This window comes from Varanus komodoensis, unplaced genomic scaffold, assembly GCF_004798865.1.
Source record: "Varanus komodoensis strain SLA01 unplaced genomic scaffold, ASM479886v1 scaffold35, whole genome shotgun sequence".
Lineage (NCBI taxonomy): Eukaryota > Metazoa > Chordata > Lepidosauria > Squamata > Varanidae > Varanus > Varanus komodoensis.
In genome coordinates, this window is record NW_025335856.1 from 923,871 (window position 1) to 943,447 (window position 19,577).

Here is a 19,577-nt window from a genome sequence, read left to right on the forward strand (position 1 = left end):
CTTAGCTGTATTGGTTTGATGCATAAGCTGGATCTGACTAAAGGCTCCATCTAGTTCAACATGTATTTTGCCACCGTAGATAACCCAACACTTTTGGGAAGTCCACAAGCAAAGTTTGAAGGCAATATTCTGTTTCTGCTTTTGAAACCACAAATTCGTATACTGCATAGTTGCACTGTTTTAAGTTCCATTTAGCTGTTGTTTTTAATAGCCATGGATAGGCCCCGACTCTATCACTTTTTAAAAGCATGCAAGGCAGTGGCCAACACAGCTAAATTCCATAAATAAGTTACTATATATCTGTTTTTGGTCTACTGCCACTCAGTTTCATAGGAAGCCCCTGACCTACTGGGGCTCAAGACAATGTCATCTTCCACATAAAATTCACATTTTTTCACTGCTTAGTCCGTCTTTGCTTTCTGCAGAAAAATCCATTAAGTTAAAAAAGATTGGATAGCTGTACAGTATCTTTTGATTAGTAGCACTAGGATCCCTTCTCCTGGAAACATCCCTAGCATTAAAAGAGAAAGAAAAATTTAATTGAATCTGTTTCTTCCACACCATCCATAAATTTTATGAATTTACATTATGTTCCCCTATGGTACTTTTTCTAAACTAGCCAACACTGTCAGTAGAACTCCCTTAGCATTGGTAGATAGCTACTATTTAAGCTTATAATTCCTGCTCAGTTAGAATGACCCAGTCTGGGTAAGTGTTAGGAATTTCCTGCTGGCATGGCTAGCTGTGGTGTTGATGTTCTAATAGATCTCTGGATTTCAAAGAAACCTTGGCTAATGGACAATCATTCCAGGGTACCATCTTCCAGCAAACTCCACAAGGTTCAATTATCAGGTGTCATTAAATGTAAACAATTGTCAAGTATGAGCTCTACATGAAAATGAACAGGAGCCCTTTTTAGGTCATATTTCTGTGTTTCCTAATAGTACTCAAAAGCACCAGTGTGCACCACCTGGGAAGTGATGCACTGCCCTTGAGCCATGTGCCTGTTTTCAGGAGTGCCTCTGGGTTCCACTTGATCCAGAGGAGCTGCATTTGAAATTAACATAAGCATCATTTTTTCAAGGATGTCTAGCGAGGGGGAGGGGCATCTTAGAGGGCTATAGGGTTTGGAAGGGAGGAGAGCTGAGACTCTGCAGTATGCATATGTTTTGCAATGTTTTCTTTGTGTGTGAGCTAGCTTTTTTGCTTGCTTTTATGTGTATATTTTGCCTGGCTGCATTTGTGTGCACAGGTGTGTGTGTGTGTGTTTCAGCAACACCAGATATCGCCTATGAATTGTGTCTTGTGAAAAATAGACTCTTTGGTCCCTGCCTGGACTTGAAGTCAGCTTCTTGGCCAAGTTACTTGTCTCTGAGTCTCATCATTTTACTTTTGTGAAATGGGTGTTAGAACAGAAAAGTGTAGATTCAGAAGAGTGGTTTTGTATTCTGGAGCTTGGACTTTGCCTGTACCTCTTACTTAGTTCTTAGGCGCATTTCTTTTAAGAGCACTAGTTTACATTTGGGAAATGGGTGTTTGGTGACTGGCTGTGCCCAGCTTGGCAGCCATTTTGTGACTGGGCAATTTCATGACAGCCATTTTGTGAGGGTTACTTTAGCACAGGGGTCTTCAAACTTTTTCAACAGGGGGCCAGTTGAAAGGTGCCAGCGATGGGCGCAGGCCACCAAGGCGGTGTGGGTGCGGGATGGGGGGTGGGCACGCAGGTGGCACATGCACGGAGATCGTTTTCTCCGAGTGAGTCCAAAACGATCTCTGTGCAAGCAAACCGCCACCAGGCACACATACGATGAGGCGGCAGCGGCTTCCTCGCGTGGAGATCCTTTTCTCTGAGTGAGTGCAAAATGATCTCCGCATGAGCAAGCCACTGCCTCACCACATTTGCATGCATGGCGAGTCCAAAACCTCTATGGCGGGCTGGATAAATGGGCATGGCAGGCCAGATCCGGCCCTTAGGCCATAGTTTGAGGACCCATGCTTTAGCACTCTTAACATTCCAAGTATGTCCACCAGTCCAAAAAGGTTGTAGACCTTTGCTCTAGTCCTCCATTCTATTTCCCATAGCAGTTAGCTAAATGCCTGTACACACAGTTGGTGCTCTCCAGAGATAGACTAATCCCTGATTTTCTCATATGTGATTCCTTGCTTTACAAACTAGGGATGGTTCAAGCTGTGAGCAGTTGGACAGGAATAGTGCCACCTGAGTACCAATAGAGGGTGGAGGAAGTTGACTAAGGCTCCATGATTTCAAAGTCAGGTTGAAAAAATGGGGGGTTTCAAGTGCAGCTTGACATGCATAGGTAAGAGAAACTGTACCTGTTGAAATCCCAGTTCTGTACACCTATTAAAGTTTGTTTAATGTCTGTTCTCTTTAGCCTTAATTTCAAAATCTCTGGCTATTTGCGTTAGGCTCAAACCACATTCTTCCTTTGCATCTCATCATCCTTCTGAGGGAGCTCTGAGAACCATGCTTTAAGAAACAAAAAATAGTTCAGGTACTAGAAATAGAGGCCCTGGACTGGATCTAATTCTGGCACCATGAGTTTTCAGGGGTTTCTTTCCCCAACACCCTACTTCAGTTCATAGGTAAGAAATATATAGCAATATTGGTAGCAGTGACAAAAAGGTTTACTGAATGCCCTTTTTGTGGGATTCAAGGGTTGATCTATCACTGCTCTGTCTGGACTGCACTGTGAAGTCCTTGTTGATCAGTGAGCCTTTACTGACCAGTGAGTTATATCCCTTGGCCTTTGGCTCCTTAAGCGAGTGGTTTCCAACAAGAAAGCCAGTATGGTACAGTGGTTAAGAGTGGAGGTACTGGAATGCAGTTTTGGTCCCCACTCAGCCATGGAACTAACTGGATGACTTTGGGCCAGTTACAGATTCAGCCCAACATACCTCACAAGTCTGTTGTTGTGAGGATAAGATTGAGAGGAGGAGAATTATATAAGCTTCCTTCTGTTCCTTGAAAGGAAAAAAGGCAGGATATATAAATACAGTAAAGAAACATACAATGCTGGTCCATATCAGACTGTTCATTTCTCAGGTCCTGTGTTTAAACTGGTCTGAGGGTGCTTCCAGGCAAAGCTTTTATCACCTGGTGATGTCCACTTGTAGTCTTCCTATGCTTTCCTACTGCTACTTCTTTTTCCTTACCACAGAAAATCCTGATCTAAAAACGAAGTGCCCCATAAGACCTTCTGGTTTGTGTTAGTCCTCCATCTGGAAGCACCACGTATATTTTTGGTCTCAATAATACACTAATACAATAATATTGGTCTTGTTGGGCTTATAACATTATTTGCCCAGGCAGGTGCAACTTGTGCTTACAAGCCTATACATACATTTTATATGGAGTGTAACACTAATCAGACACTGAGCAGCTCGTTCACTAACTACAGTACTCCAATTGTGCTTTGTCACAGTACTCCTGTTTCACCAGTGGGTGATGCTCATGTAACATACTGGCTGCTGATGCTTATGCTTTTTCCGAAGAGGAAAGGAAGGACCAAAAACAATATCAAAGTACTCAATTTTGGCTAGGCTTAGTAATTTATGTCTCAGTAACAAACATAACATATGCCTTTATAGCTACTACAGCCAGGCAGACCTCATTGTCTTTTTAGACCAGTTGGGGAAATGGGCTTCCTCATAAAGAGAGACAGATTATCTTAAAAATTGGATAGAAGGTATTGCAGAAGTGGAGAAGCTTTTTCAGCCTGCGGGTCAAATTTAATATTAGAGAAGTTCTCATTCTGGTGGCAGACAGGGCTGAAGGCCCTGAATGGACAAAAATACAAATGATGCCATCATATTTTAGTTTAAGGCTTGTACAGCCAATAATTATGCCTTAGCAGAGGCATTTCAACATTTAGAATGGGGGAAAGGCTATACAAAAGCCAGGAAACCACCAAGCAACCAGTGGCTAGGGAAAATGGGTCTGGACCAGGGGAAAGAAATGTAGCTGGAGGGCCAGAGATTTTGCCTCAAAGTTTGAGGTTGCCTGCCTCTGAAATTTAGTCTCCACTATATTTTTGTGTCACTTTGTAATACACCACCATGTGCTACTATTCATGGGCTGGAAGAAGAAGTTATCTTATCCTGTTACCTTTGCATATTTTGCTGACTCATGGTCATAATGTACTTAAGACTTTATCAGCCTCCAACAGGATGTAAGAAGAACTCAGCAATTCTTGCTTAGAGTGTTTTAAAGAGTTTCAGACAGGCCTTCATGTGAATGTATATAGCAACCTTTCACAACCTGGTGCTTTATATTCCAGATATTTTTATTCCAACTCTCATCAGCCCCAGCCAGTATAACCAATATGGTAAGGGATGGTGGAGTATGTATCTAAAGCATCAGGAAAGCTCATGTATAAGTGACTGCCCTATACTGTCGCACAGCTGATTTTTAAATTCTCATGAATTTTGAAAAGACAGTTTAAATAATGATAGGAGATGAAGTCTGAGTTTCTCACTCCCATATTTCTAATTGAAGTCCATATTGCATACTATATGCAGGAAGAAATATTAACTATCCTGCAAAGTGCTGCCACTAAAAGACTCTTAGAGGTAGGGTTTGCTGAGAGAGTTCCTCCCCAAAGCTGAGTGGGAATTTAAACCTGAAACACTTCATTTCTAGATTGGTACTTACTACAAAACCACTATACAGTGGTGCCTCATCCTTCAAACTTAATTCTTTTCAGGAAGCCATTTGAACTCTGAATTGTTCAATGTCTAAATCAATTTTCCCCATTAGAAAGAATGGAAAGTAAATTAATCCATTTAAACAATACCCATTTTAAACTTAAACAGCAAATACAGCCTCCTGAAATGAATTAGGTTTGAAGTAGTAAAGTTTTGTTAGTGCATTTACTGTACCTTAGTGAGGAGTGGTTATATACGAGGTGCGATCAAAAATACAGTAAATGTTTAAATTTTTAAAAAATATATTACAGTAAAAGACACATTGCCATTAACCCCCCTCAAAATACTCCCCCTCATTTTGAACACACTTATCCCATCATAAGTGTCACTTTCTGAAGCAGTTCTCGAAGTGCTCTTTCATGAGTGTCTTTAGTTGCACTATTGTGGCTGCCTCGATGTCCTGAACTGATTCAAAACATTTACCTTTCATGGTCATTTTGACTTTGGGAATAAGCTGAAAGTCACACAGTGTTAGATCTGGTGAATAAAGTAGATGAGGACACACCAAAATGATTTTATTTGACAGAAATTGCCATACCAGAATTGATGTGCATTTTGAATGGTGCTCTCAGGAAGACTAAGTTTGCACATATTGGCAACAAATCATGGATCAGTTAACCTACATTTTGCCAGGCTGCATACTGCATTGAAGCTGCTTTTGCTTTGCATGATCAACTTCTAGTTGGCCAGGGAAAGTATTGAAAAGTTGGAAAACCCTGAGACTGTTTGGTTCAACACTTAAAAGTGAGAGTATTACATTGAAAAGGGATATTTTGGTGAACCTTCTTTTGCTGCTTTTCCCCACTTTACTGGTGCCTGCCCATTGAAAGCTTGGAAATTGGTCCCTGTCAAATGAGCATAAATTAGCCTATATTCAATCATACAATATCAATCTGTTACCTACTTTACTGTTCCCTTTGACAGCTGAAAGAGATAAAGACATTGACATGGTCAGGTGACACCTGTTGGACATGACACTTGTTGGACGTAAATGTGCACTTGATGTTATGTGCCATCAAGTGTCCGGTTTTGGACCCCACCATTTAAGAAAGTTGCGGACAAGCTGGAAAGGATTCAAAGGAGGGCAACAAGGAAGATGGGATGGAAATGGAAAATGGAAACAAAGCCCTATGGGGAGAGATTGAAAGAACTGGGCATGTTCAGCCTCTGAGAAGAGAAGACTGAGGGGAGTTATGATAGCATTCTACAAGTACTTGAAAGGCTTTCACAGAGAGGAAAGACAGAATCTCTTAATCATCCCAGAGTGCAGGACATGGAATAATGGGCTCAAGTTATAGGAAGTCAGGTAACAGCTAAATATCAGGAAAAATTTCCTGACAGAGCATCATGACAACAGAACCAGTGACTTAGGTTGGTTGTGGGTTCTCTTACATTTAGGGCATTCAAGACGTAACTGGACAGCCATCTGAGAGGGATGGTTTAACTTGGATTCCTGCACTGAGCAGGGGATTGGACCCAATGGCTTTCTGGCCCCTTCCAACTCTACTATGATTCTATGTCTCTGACTTACGGTAACCCCATAAGCGAAAACCCTCCAAAATGCCCTGTCCACCACAGCCCTGCTCAATTCTTCTAAATTCAAGGCTGTGGCTTCCATTATGGATTCAATACATCTTATATTTGGTCTTCCTTTTCTTCTGCCTTTGACTTTCCCTAGCAGAAGTGTACTTACATGCTTGCAAAAGACTGACAAAAATAATACTTAAAATTATGAATATGACTGTACAGTGTTCTGGGACAATTTTTTAAAGGGATTGTGAATTAATGACAGTTGCACCAAAGGGTTGATTGGGCATATCTAGAGGATCAGTCATTGACAGGAGCATGAGCAACTTCACGAGAAACAGATAAGGCTTTGCCACACTTCCGAAGAGGCTCACTTAAGTGGTTCCTGCAACCCATGAAGAAACTGTTCTCCAGGACCTGGATGACATGACAACTCAACAGATGAAATCGGACAACTCCTAGACCAAGTCATGTGCTGTCAGGATGACCTGTTGCTGAAAAATTAGCCAACTTGCAGGAATCAGTCTTTTTTAAAAATATTTTTATTGTTTTCTTAAAAGAAATAGAGTACAGAAAAGGAAAAAAAGAAAAATGTAAAGAAGAAATAAGAATGCCAAGGGATCTTACACAATTATAACATATAAACTCTTTTACTCAATCAATACTTTGTTGAAGCTTGCAAAAGGAAAAATTATAAGTCTCTAAACCAGCAAGTTTTCCAATTGCTTCAAGTCAATTATGAATATCAACAATATTTTCAAGCTTCATTTTGTTCTGTATTAATTAAACTACATTGAATAAAATTTCCATTTATCATTAAATTATTCAGTTGGTCTTCTGTTTACATAATTAGTTAGTTTTGCCAACACTGCATAATCAGCCAACTTGTTTTTCCAGTCTTCAATTGCTGGGCATTCTGCTGTTTTCTATTTAGAAGCAATTGCAATTCTTGCTGCAGTCATATATTTAAATGATATATTCTTTGAGAAAATCTCTGTCATAATATTCAAAAGCATATTATTAGCATTTATAGGAAAGTTAATTTTGAAACTTTTCTGTATTTCCAGTCAGGGAAAGGTACAGTGAGAGACTTGACAGAATTTGAAAAGCTGATTGTACAACAAAAGGATCACTTGTTCGGATAATTTTACAAGCAACTACGCCATTGATCTGAACTTTAGCAAGCTAAGAAATGCACAGTAACTTGGATGTACAACCTTGGAGAAGAAATACCATCCTACCAATGGGAAACTTTATGGAAGAAGGAAATTAAATTTGCAGCCAGTCAAGCACTAAGAGAAAATTGGTATAAGACTTTTTTTTTTAGTGGTACTTTATTCCAAAAGTTACAGAAAAAATGGGCAAGAATTACAATGGAAACTGTTGGAAATGTAAAGAAGTAGATGGAACTTTCTACCATATGTGGTGGACTTGTGATAAAATTAAAAGATTTTGGAAGTTGCAGGAAGCAGTCTTGATTCAGCTGGTATGATAACCTGCCATGACTAGTTGCTCAGAATGGGTTGTGCTGTGCAAACTAAGCCTTAGAGTGAATCCCGTGTTCCCCCCTCAAGGACGGTATCTAAAGGACAGAGGGAAGGCAATCAAAATAGTAATGTAGAAAGAAAGTTGCAACTGCTGATGAAGACTCTGATTTAAAAAGAAAAGAAAAAGCTACAGAAAAATAGGGCTTATGGATAGGAAATGTCAGCATGTTGTCCTTAGATATAATTTAGTCTAATTATGCAAAATGCTCCAAAATATTTGTAACATTAATATATACCACTTTTGATAAGAAAAATAGCACCATTGTAAGATTATTTAAAGTTTGTACATGGTGAAGCATTCTTATAAATGCATTATCAAATGGTAAATTTACTATTTAGCATGCCTCGAAACCCATTTGTAGAATGCCACTGCTCTTGACCTGGAAAGCAAATTCATCGCATAGAAGAAAATTCTCAAGCCCATTTCACTGTGTGAAAATTTGTTTGGAAAGTCTCCATGTCAAGCTCAGCCCATAGACTCGCTCCCAAATAGCCCAAAATCCAGGAAAAGAATTCTGTGTATTTATGTACAACCAACATATAACCGGACTTTCCCAGGGCCCTCTCTTTATGAGTAGCTTCTCCAGCTTGATTTGTTGCAGACATTTTGGACTTCAGCTCTTTCAAGATATTTTTAAAATATGGTAAGTGGTATATATCTAAAGTTGTCATCATCACATTATATTAGCTCCAGCTGGTATGGCCAGTGGTCAGGAAAGCAGGGAATTGTAGTGCAAAATCTAGAGGGCTCTAGGTGAGAAAGCCCACCTTATGATGTCTACCTGAATGGCACTTGCAAATGCATATAGTAAATCCCCAGTGGCATCTTTTACAAGCAAAGAAACTTGGGGAGGAGGGTTGCTATTTTAAAACAGGTTTGACACTAAATTAGATAAAAGTTTTAACAGGGAGCTCTAAGCTCAAAATGTTTGAGAAATAAGATGGTATTTCAGAAAAGCCATACTTACTATGAGGGATTTTTTTCCGGTGTTTGGGCAGGGATATGCCAGGCTGTACACATGAATTTAAACACCTTTGCACCATGATAAGGAAAAAAATAGTATTAACATACCAGTGTCCAAACCAGATAAGATGCTTTGGGCGGGTAGGGTTTTTTCTTTTCCTGAAACACTCATTTTGCACTAAAGCATTTGGCCAGATGATTCTATGGCAGATCTAAACGCCTCTGTAAATATAAATATATAAAATAAACCATTGCAAATGGCGAGCTTAGAAAAGGACCATTCATATTCTGGAAGTTCACAGGAACCAGTGGCCACAGCTGAGGAGTATGCAGTTCCAGGTAATAAAGTTTATTCTGGGAAGGGGAATGTTTTAATGGTCATAGATCTACAGTTCTAGAATTGCATGCACTTTGGGTATCCCTGTTTTTGGTTATTTGTCCTTGATAAAACTGTTCCTACCTGGGAAGAAATGTTGGAGGTACATTTTCCAAACTTTGCTTGTATGTAGTAGGATTCTTCAAGCTTCAAAAAGGATGAAAACAAATAACTTGGTAAGTATGCTGGAATATGTTTGAACAGATATTCTTTCTGCTCTGAAAAAGGAAATGGGATTAGCACTGACGATACCTCGATTCAAGTCCCTATCCAGCCATAAAGCTCCCAGGGGTAACCTCAGGCTAACCCATCACAATCTAACATACCTTAGAGGGTTGTTGTGAAAATAAAATGGGTGTATGAGAGGAGCTTTGCTTGTTTTGAGCTTCTGGAGGAAAGGTGTGATACAACTGTAAAATTTGTTCCAACCCTATCAGTTTAAAACTTTGTATCTGTCTTCACTCACAAATTAAATCTCTGAACAAGAGGCAAATGCATCACAGGGCAGACCCAAAGGAAAAGTATATTCTCAAAATGGTGTTTGCTGAGGTGAGGCAATACAGTGCAGAGTGCATTGCACATGGGCATTTGTAGGAGGAAATCAATAGGCAGGAGGAAGGGGAACTGACCCTTCCCATGGCAGGGCCAGCCCTGTCAGTAAGCAGAGTGAGTCAGCTGCTTCAGGCAGCTAATTTCAGATATGAAAGGACATCATATAGTTACTGAATTATTTTCTTTCTGATTGATCATTTTTATTGCCAGCGAAGGGGTGCAATATTTGCAAGATTTTCTTCCTCCGGTGCCAAATAACTTGACACAGCCCTTGACATTGTGTGTCTGACATGGAGGAGGCATGGTCTCCATGTGCTTCGCTGCCCCAGGCAGCAAAATGTCTCCGGCCAGTCCTGCTATGGATTCTCTCTTGCAAGTGCTCCTCTGAATCTCCCCATAGGCTCTCTTGGAAATTCCATCATAAGACAGAGTGCAAAAGCTAATACAACAAACAAAATGAATTATATCTATTGGACTTTTCCCAGTATTTGAACTTGCCTGTGAAAAAATAGATTAAAATGGCTGGGTGTGGGATACAGGAATTGCATGGGAAAATTACTGAGAAGGGGGACCCTGCTCTCCTGCCAGGTCTCACCCACACATGGCCCATTCATTCCTGCATAAGCCTTACAGGAAAAACACATGTATTTGAAAATGCCAGTTTTGCCTCATAATGGGTAGTCCATTTGTTTTATTTATATGTCCTTTTTGCTGAACCAACAAAAAACAAAAAGCTGGGGCAGCACTTTACCTTCATCCTCCCACAACATGTTTACCCTGATAATCAAATTACTGAGAGCATTTTTGTTGCAGCTGTATCAGAACTACAACCAGGCCCCTTGTGAAGTTGGATATTCTATTTTTTTTCATATCAAAGTGAACTATCATGGTCATTTCTCTTTTGCATCTGCTCATACTTATTTGAAAATAAACTCACTATTATGGTTTTTACTTTTCCATTTAAAATACTCAAACAGAGCTTTGCTTTTTTATTTTCAAAAGGTAAAGTATGTCAGTAATAAGGAAAGATGAAACACAGAATTGCATGAACAATTTTAGCAGTTATAATTGGCACAGCAACCCCAATGACATTTTGCTTTGTCTCATCCAAGGAGCTGAAAGCCACTTTCAACTCTACCTGTATGATAAACAATTGCTACGAATCGTCAATGTTGGTGACTTTCCTGGGTTTTGCTGCAGCTGAAGTTCATAATTAATAGTTTCCCCTAAAATCTTACTAAAATTTCTTCACCTCTGATCAACATTTTATTTTCCAGTGTGGCTTTACAACACATACAAAACAAGATATCATCAATAAAAGAGCCAGTGTGAGATAGTGGTTAGAGCAGGGCTAGGCATAAGAATTGTAGTCCAAAACATCTGGAGAACACCAGCCTGTCTATTCCTGAGTTAAGAGTGTCAGATAAGATCAATGTCCAAATCGCTACTCAGCTATGAAGGATATTAGGCAATTTACCAATCACTTTCTCTCTGCCTAAATGATCAAAAGCTGTGACGATAAAATGGAGTTCATATGCATGCCAATCAGCCTAAGCTCCTTTGTAAATGCAACAAATTAATAACAATGTAACTGAATAATGGATAAAAACAGCTTGTGAAAGCAACACAAAGCCAGGATATCCTGCCCCTGCTGCAGTGTAGATTGGTGCCACTATATCAACCAGGGTTACCACTGACATTTGCAGTCCCAAATTCATGATCTACTTTGAGAGTTTGATAGAGATGGAGCATAATAGCAATGTCTCTACTTCCTCCTATTGCACTGGCTCTATTCATATAACTTTGACTGAAAATACTGCAAATCCTTTGTCATCCAGTGGCCATGTAACTCCTGGCACACCCTCATAGGGGTGCCAGTGCTGCAGTGAAAATACAGGTGGATATAGAAAAGCTGAGAGTTCTCTGGAAAACTGCAGACCAGAAAGCAGCTTGCCTCTTGTACAGTGGAAATTACTGCCATGAAAACTAAGAGACTCATAATAATTACAAAGCTTTGGTAGGGGTATGGACAATCAATGCACCACACTATGAGATGGCTGGGTGTGCAATGGAAGAAACACGACTGTAACCCAGAGCTCCAGCATACACAGTGGCTTCATTCTGTCATCTGTGGACAATCAACACTGCAAACCTAGGCATGCCTACTCATATATAAGCCCCATAGTGGCCCGATAAGATTTACTGTTAAGTAAGTGCAGTGCTTTTTTTGTAAAAAAAAAAAAAAAGTGCTGGAACTCGAACTCAAACTCACCTGCAGTAAGCGGGTGACCACACGCACCAATCCCAAGCAGAGCAGAGAACTCACTATCTCACTATCAGGTAGCAGATAGCAGACACAAAAGCAGCCTGCAGGCACTATGTTAATGATGTTGGCTGCTGATCTGCTACTGGATTCAAAATCACTTCGTAAAATCCATTGGAAAAAAAGGTGCTGGAATGCCATTCCAGTGCGTTCTATGACAAAAAAAGCCCAGAGTAAGTGTATATAATATTGCAGCCTAAAGGCACAATGCTATGCATCTTTAGACAGAACAGAAGTTGTACAACAACTCCCAGCATGCTCCAGGAAGCATGTGGAAACAGATTATCTAGATCCAGTTCAATCAGGTTTCAGTTTTGGTTTTGGAACAGAGACTGTCTTGGTTGCCCTGTGGGAGAGAGTTTAGGCTGATTCCCAACTAGGACTCTATCTGGACAGGCAGAGCCTAACAACAGTGATCCATGCTCTGCATGCCTTTGGAAACAGCCCAGAGACTTTGGTCGGTTCAAAACAGAGCAGCAAGGCTGCTAACAAGAACTGGCCAACATGAACACATCATACCAGTCCTGTATCAATTGCATTGGTTAGGTCCAGGTCTCATTTAAAAGTGCAAGCATTAACATTTAAAGTCTTAAATAGTTTGGGGCCAGGTGATATGAAGGGACACCTCCTCCCGTATGTGCCTACCCAAACCCTGAAATCATCATCAGACATCCTTCTCAGAGAGCCCCCTCCAAAATGTAAGGAGGGCGGGTACTAAGGAAATAGCCTTAGTTGTGCCCCCTCCCCCATCTGTGGAATCAGCTCCTCAAAGAGCTGCACCTGGCACCCATTCTTTGTTCCTTCTGGTGCTGGGTGAAAACCTTTTTATTTTCCCAATATTTAAATAATTTTTATTATTTTATTTTTTTATTTTTTACAAATATTTCTGTAACTCTAGACTGATTTAGCTGCAGTTGTGGTGGCTGGATCATTGTTTTATTGTTTTATTGTATTTTATACTAATTGTATTACTGTGGTTTTATGACTGTTCTATATTAATTGATGTATCTTTAGATTTTGTGAACTGCCTAGGGAGCCTTTAGGCTGATGGGCAGTGTAAAAATAGAACTAACAAATAATCCCTTCCCCAAATAGTGCCTCTAGTCCCTTGAAATATTTTAGTCTATACTGGCATATAAGGTGACTTGTGTATAAGACAAGATTGATATTTTCAGCACAATAACCCTAATAGAAAACTCCATGTCCAAACCAACCCCAAACTGGCACCAAACATGCAATGCCCTTTGGCAGTTGCCCTTTGGCTGCTGCCCAAGAGCACCACCCAAGGGCACTGTCCTGTGCACCAACATGCCCCCGCCTCATCTCTGCCTCCACTCCACAAATAACAGGTGTGGTGAATGCTCCCGTCTTCTTCTCCTCGGTGCCAAAATTCTCACCACTCGATGTTGGGGTTGTGTGGTGGCAGGCAGTGGGGACAACTGAAGCTGTTCCTCTCAAACAAGATATCCCCCTCCCCAATTCTTGCCTTGCTATTTTCAGTCTCAAGGGTTGTCTTACCAGTACATACGGTACCTATGCACACGTGCAGACGAACTGGAGTTGTGATGTACTCTCTGGCCCTGACCTATGTAGGTTGAGTAACCAGGCCTGGTACACAGAATTGCAAAAACATGGTCAGGTATCCTTCAAAAAGGGGCTTTATTATGTTGCCTTGTTTAAGAGTCTTCTTCATTTGACTGTAATTAGTTCCATTGTACTTCTGGATACTTTCTTCTTGCAGAGGTTGTCATCACACGCCGTTTGAGAGACCGAGAGCTTCTCAGAAAAAGGAAAGCAGAAGCAGAGGAAAAAGAGACTCACCAGTGGGTTCTGGGGTAAATTAGGGTGCTGCCTGAAAAAGTGACATCATTGTTAGTTATTGTATTAGTATAGTATTCCCTGTCTAGGCATTCCAGAATGGTGAACAGTACAACAACAGTAGCCCCAAAAGATGCAAGAATAAAGACAAGGTAACATCTGTGGCATATCAGCAAGAAAGGCTTCCTTCGACAAAGATGTCCAGCAGGTGCCCAGAACAATACAATGGTGCTGCCTGCCTGATCTCCAGAGGTAGAGCATTCCATAGAAATGGGGCTACCACACTGAAGGCCCTTCTCTTGTTGGATGACATTCGGGCCATGGGTCCGTGTGGAACCACCAGGAGAATGTCCAAGGATGACTTTGGGGATCAGGCACATTGATAAGGGAGAGGGTACTCTCTTGCTTATCCTGGTCCAAAGTTGTTTGAGGCTTTGTCCATTAGTCCTAGAAACATTAAACCTGCTATTAAGAAATAGGGAGCCGGTACAATTTCTTCAGCAAGGGAATTGCATTCTGCACTGGCTCCTGCTTCCAAAGCTGCCTTAAGGGCAGCCCCACGTAGAGCACATTGCGGCAATCAGGTTCTGAGAAAAGCAGCACCTCTGTCATTGTGGTCAAGCCATCCCTGGTCAGGCAAGGCTGTAGCTGATGAACCGATCAGAGGCAGTAGAATGCACCTGAAGTTGCCTTGGTCCTTTGGAATTCCAGAAACAGGGAAGGGTGTGGGAGTGCCCCCAGACTATGAATCTGAGCTTCCAGAGGGAGTACAACCTCCTCCAGAACAGGCAATGAGTCTCTCTGCTGGATTTGGGAGCCACCCACCCACAGAGCTTCCTTTTTGCCAGGATTTGGCTTGGGTTTCTTGGCACTCATCCAGCCCATCACTGAGCCCAACCACTGAACTAAGAGCTGCAGAATCTCTCATTTATCACCGGGAGACAGAGTTGTGTGCCATCAGTGTGCTAATGGCACTTTGTTCCAGATCCCCTGACGATTGCTCCCAGTAGCTTCACAGAGATGGGAAACAGCATGACTTCCTGTGCAATTCTATAGTTCAATTGCCAAGTGTCCAATGATACTCTCTGAAATTGAGTCCACAGGTAAGGCCAGAGCCATTGTAACACAGTAACTCCAGTGTCCGACCCATGGAGTAAATCCAGGATAATACCATGGTGAATGGTATCAAAAATGGATGAGAGACTGAGTAGAATTAACAAGTTCGCAGTTCCCTGTCCGTCTCCTAAGAATGATTGTCCATTAGGGTGGCCAAGGTTGATTCAATCCTGTAACAAGGTTTATTTATTTAAAATATTTATATGCCATTCTAAATCGCAAAAAGCCTCAGGATGGCTTACAACATGAAATAAAATCTCCAGCCCACACTGGCTGCAATTAAAAACACAGAAAAAACCATATTAAGACTTATTAAAATATCGCTGAAATAAAAAGGTCTTAACCTGGCACTGAAAAACAAATAACGGCGCCAGGCGGACCTCTCTGGGGAGCGCATTCCATAGGCGGGGCGCCACCGCAGAGAAAGCCCTCCTCCGGGGACTTTGCTTCCTAATGTCTTTCATGGAGGGTTCCCGGAGGAGAGCCTCTGCTGCGGATCTCAAGGGGCGGGAGGGCAAATATGAAAGAAGGTGTTCCTTCAGTTATCCAGATCCCAAGCCGTTAAGGGCTTTATAGGTCATAACCAGCACCTTGAATTGAGCCCAGAGGTTGAGGCAAAACAATCCATTAAGTGCCTTGTGTGCCTGTACGTTTGTTAAAACCATATTTAAATAATGTCACTGAAATGATTGCTTAAGACCCGATTCAGAACATGTTAGTTATGCTTAAGTCCCACTGAAATCAGATAATGTGTATGATAGTTAGAAGGAGTGGCAAGGAGTTATGGATCTCACACAAGTCTTACCAGTGAACACTGGCAATTGCTTTAAATTACTCCTTTGGTTTCTGAGATTTCACTAGATGTCATGTTTCAAGGATGGCTTTGCAGCATATGGGCTAGAAACTTGCTTTACTTGCAACAAAACAGAACAAGTGTCAAATCACACAGATCACACTGCATTTGCATGTAACGTTAGTCTAGCTGTCCCTTTGATATATAAATTATGCTCAGAAGGTAGTGGAAATGGTTTTTTGTAGGGGGATTACGTTGTGAAGGTCAAACATGGCTTCCCGGTCCCTGCTGCCATGTATTCTGTTCTGCTTCATCTGCAGTGGAATGACCTAGTGTGACCCCTACAGTCCTTGGGAATCCGAATCGCTCAGCCACTAGCACATCCTCTTGCTATGTATGATGTAGCCTTTGCATTTGAACATGAGGAGGACTGTATGTATCATTTCAGAAACCAAACCATGAAAAACTAAAGGGAGGATTTAAGAATTATGAAAGGGGATGATTGCCAGCTACAAATTCCCATCAAATCTCTTGCAAATGACTCTTAAGAATAATCTGTTCTTCAGCACTTGCGTGACTAAAATGCAGTCCTCGGCTCTTTGGCAGGGAGCACAAAATGAGCAAACCAGCAAAACGGGGAAGAGGGACCAGGAGGGGCCGTGGCCAGCGCCAGGCTCTGGAAGCGCAGGCAGAGCCGGCAGAGGAAAAGCAAGAGGCGCCAGTGACCAAGCTGGAGGAAGAACCCACAGTCACTCTGGATTTCCAGGCAGAGCCTCCCATGCCCCTTCTGGGAATGGATGAGCTGTACATGCAGCAGCAAGAACCCGAGGCAGCCCCAGCTGAAGGGGTTGTTTCCCCAGTGGGTAAGTAGCCTTGGGATGTGCCTTTCTTCTGGGCAGGGCCAGCCCAAGACAGGTGGCTGCCTGAGGCAAGGGACAGGATGGGACCTCCTCTTCCCTGTACAGAAAATGACAGGGTGGGCATTGAACCCCTCCTTCAGCACTTGTGGTAGGATGGGCAGCTTAAAGGGCACAAACACTGCCTTGCTCTGCATAATGGCAGGACAGGTACTGCTTTCAGGGTCAGGGAGGAGAATCCTATGGTTAAATACTGTGTGATGTCTTAGCAGCCATCCTTGGAACATTTCTTGCCCCTTCTGTACTGCAGTTCCTCAGGATTACTGGTCAGTTGGGTCAGATAAGGGCAACGTTACACCATTTTCATAGCTGGGACTATAACAAATACAAGGAAAGGTTGCTTTGGTTTAGAGTTGTTGTTAAATTAAATTTATATACCACCACTTAACTATAAAAGGCTCTCAGAGCAGTTTACAACCACGAAAATACAAGATACATTAAAATACAATATAAAACAAAGTACAAAATTCAAAATAAAATAAAATCAGCTACATAAGACAATAAACACAATTTACAAAGTTTAGAAAGTTTCTAAAATGATAGCAGCCAATTCATAATCATCATGTAGCCTACAACTACAAATCACCCACCCAGCTCTCCAACAGCCAGGGTCTTAAGGTCCTCCTAGCACCAACTGGGCACCCTCAGCAGTGCCCTTTGGCCGCTGCTGAGGGTGGAAGGTCCCCAGCGAAATAGGCCAGCATGGTGGGAGGGGCAGCCTTGGAAAGTCCACCCATGAGCACTGGTTCCACCATTCTCCCCTCCCTTTCCCAGCACTCTACCTGTCGCCAGCTGACCTGGGGGCTGAGGTCTTCCTGGATTACTCAGTTACTACCCAGCAACCTTCCAGTTTCTAACTCTCCAAAGTTTTATCATGCTTTTCCTTAGTAACATGTCTAACAGGACAATGGACTGGAAAATGGTATGAAAGGAAAGGGTTAAGTGTGTCTCTTCCTCAGTGCCACTGCTGCATTTTCAGAGCCTTCCACAACTGCTCTAAAGTGAAAAGAAACATATCAGGGGATTGTGATGAGAGCTCTCATGCATAACATGTGGTTCCGCCCTTAAAATCTCACCAGATCAGATGGCATCTGGTGGGCTAATTTTGTGATGTTTAACCTGTGAATAGCCCAGACAGTCCAGGTTCATACATCACACTACCAACCTACCAATGGGGCATTCATATGTTGCTGCAAGTGGCTTGAACTCAGGGTGCATTCCCACAAATCTCAGGTTATTTAACCCACAATTTACTCCTAAATACAGCTGTTGCATACAGATCAGTGCCTGTCCTAGGTAGTTGTTATTGAACCAAAACAAGAAGCAGTATTTTCTAGGATTAGAAAATAGAAATACTGGTCCCTTTCTGCCTCCTTGGTGAAAGGTCTACTATGGGTACAATGGGCATAGGTTTCACTAACTCCACACTGATGGCACTTTACAACAAATGTAACTATAGAAAAACACACATGGAAGCTGGCCTGAATGTGAGCTAGTTCTCCAGTAAATGTTCTTGCTTAGGGATGATCCTGAAACAATCTAGAAATGAGCAGCTCTCTCAGGCAAGGGAGGCCAGATGCAAAGAAGGTCAGGGGAGGGGTCCTGAATCTTGAATAATTATGCTGGTGTAGCTTGAATGCCCTCTTCTGCACAACTGTTCCAGATACAAGAGCATTGTCCTTTTTAAAACCTCTCCATTAGTTTTCTCTAATGATGAAACCATATTCTAAACAGTTTTATATTACACAATGGGATAATATAGCTGTTTTCTTAAAAAACACTTTATGGTAATATTAATTATAATTTTTCAAACTGTTATGGATACTGCAACCTTTCAAAGAGGGAAAATTTTAACTAGAGTAGAACCATATGTTTTATATATAAGGGCAAACAGAGCCAATGTATTTACAATGCCTAGTGAATGTTAGTAAGATGCTTCAGGACCTCAGAAATAACCAAAGAAATTGAGGTTAGTGACAGGGTCAGCACCTTTAAACCAGCCCAATGGAAATGTTTGTACTTAATGTCTTCTTTGTTTCCCTATTCATGGTGAACTAGAAGAGGCACCCAGCTCAGAAGAACCTGAAATCCCCCTGTCCCTGGAAAATGATCATGTGGACCAGGATTTCTATGGTTGTACTTAATTTAAAAGTTGGGGTACAGATGGTAATCGACACTGTTTAACTTGAAACACTGTTAAAATATATGATCTCCTACCTGTGTGAGCTATAATTCTTCCTGAGCAATAAAACTTAGTTCTGTTTGGTGTTACATTTCTGCAGTGTTCTCATCCCTGAAATGGCTACCAGAGCTTATCCTATGTGCCTCCCACTTCTCCAGGATGTGAGAAAGTCCAGAGGCAACAGCATTGGCCAGAACTGGCTTCCTTTGGAGAAGGGTTGCCTGGGGTCTTGTGGCATCTCTAGATTTGCTTTCCCTACAAAGATACAGGACAAGGCAAGTAGGGGCAAGCTTGAGTGGAGACCAAGCAGAATGTGTACCCCTGCGAGGCAGCAGATACACTTGCTTCCTCACATTGGACAAAAAGGTGCCTAGCTCACATCTCACAATCTCTCTCCAACCAGAGATGGCTGAAATAGGAAGGGTTGTGTCATTTCCTCCCCCATTCAAAACATTCAGGAGAGAGATCAAACTACTATCTAAGCATTAGCTTCCACTGAAGAAGCATCCACTGGTCACCCTGGGCCATCAACAAGGCATCTCCCTAACAAAAAGAAGCGACTAGCCCAGCAGTATATGCCTGTGGATTCACTTCTGAAGCGCAGGGACAGCCATCCTCCTCTTCCAAGAGGGCCTCTCATAAGAGCACACAGAACCGAGGTAGCTCTCTTAAGGCAGAGCAACTCACCTGATCGATGGGCAGCTGTGAGCAGTGGAGATGAAGGGGCCTTGGCCCTA

The 19,577-nt window shown here is 41.8% G+C and overlaps 1 protein-coding gene across 2 annotated transcripts; it reads left to right on the forward strand.

Moving 5' to 3' along the window:
* Positions 1-8,935: 8,935 nt before the first annotated feature.
* On the forward strand, positions 8,936-18,929 carry HEMGN (hemogen). 2 transcript variants are annotated; one of them, XM_044439684.1, is made up of 4 exons: positions 8,936-9,102; positions 13,756-13,849; positions 16,348-16,604; positions 18,717-18,929. In XM_044439684.1, the coding sequence occupies exons 1-4, from the start codon at positions 9,021-9,023 to the stop codon at positions 18,800-18,802; spliced, it is 519 nt and encodes a 172-aa protein (XP_044295619.1). In that variant the 5' UTR covers positions 8,936-9,020; the 3' UTR covers positions 18,803-18,929. The 2 variants fall into 2 exon arrangements, with proteins under 2 accessions (XP_044295619.1, XP_044295620.1); XM_044439685.1 differs by having other exon boundaries at positions 13,756-13,837.
* The last annotated feature ends 648 nt before the right edge of the window (positions 18,930-19,577 follow it).

What these genes read in the sequence shown, in the direction of transcription:
- HEMGN (XM_044439684.1), top strand. Translation starts at nt 9,021, where the DNA reads ATGGCGAGCTTAGAAAAGGACCATTCATATTCTGGAAGTTCACAGGAA. An exon ending in ACTCACCAGTGGGTTCTGGG is followed by an intron (nt 13,850 to 16,347) that starts GTAAATTAGGGT and finishes GCTCTTTGGCAG; the next exon opens with GGAGCACAAAATGAGCAAAC. An exon ending in AGGGGTTGTTTCCCCAGTGG is followed by an intron (nt 16,605 to 18,716) that starts GTAAGTAGCCTT and finishes ATGGTGAACTAG; the next exon opens with AAGAGGCACCCAGCTCAGAA.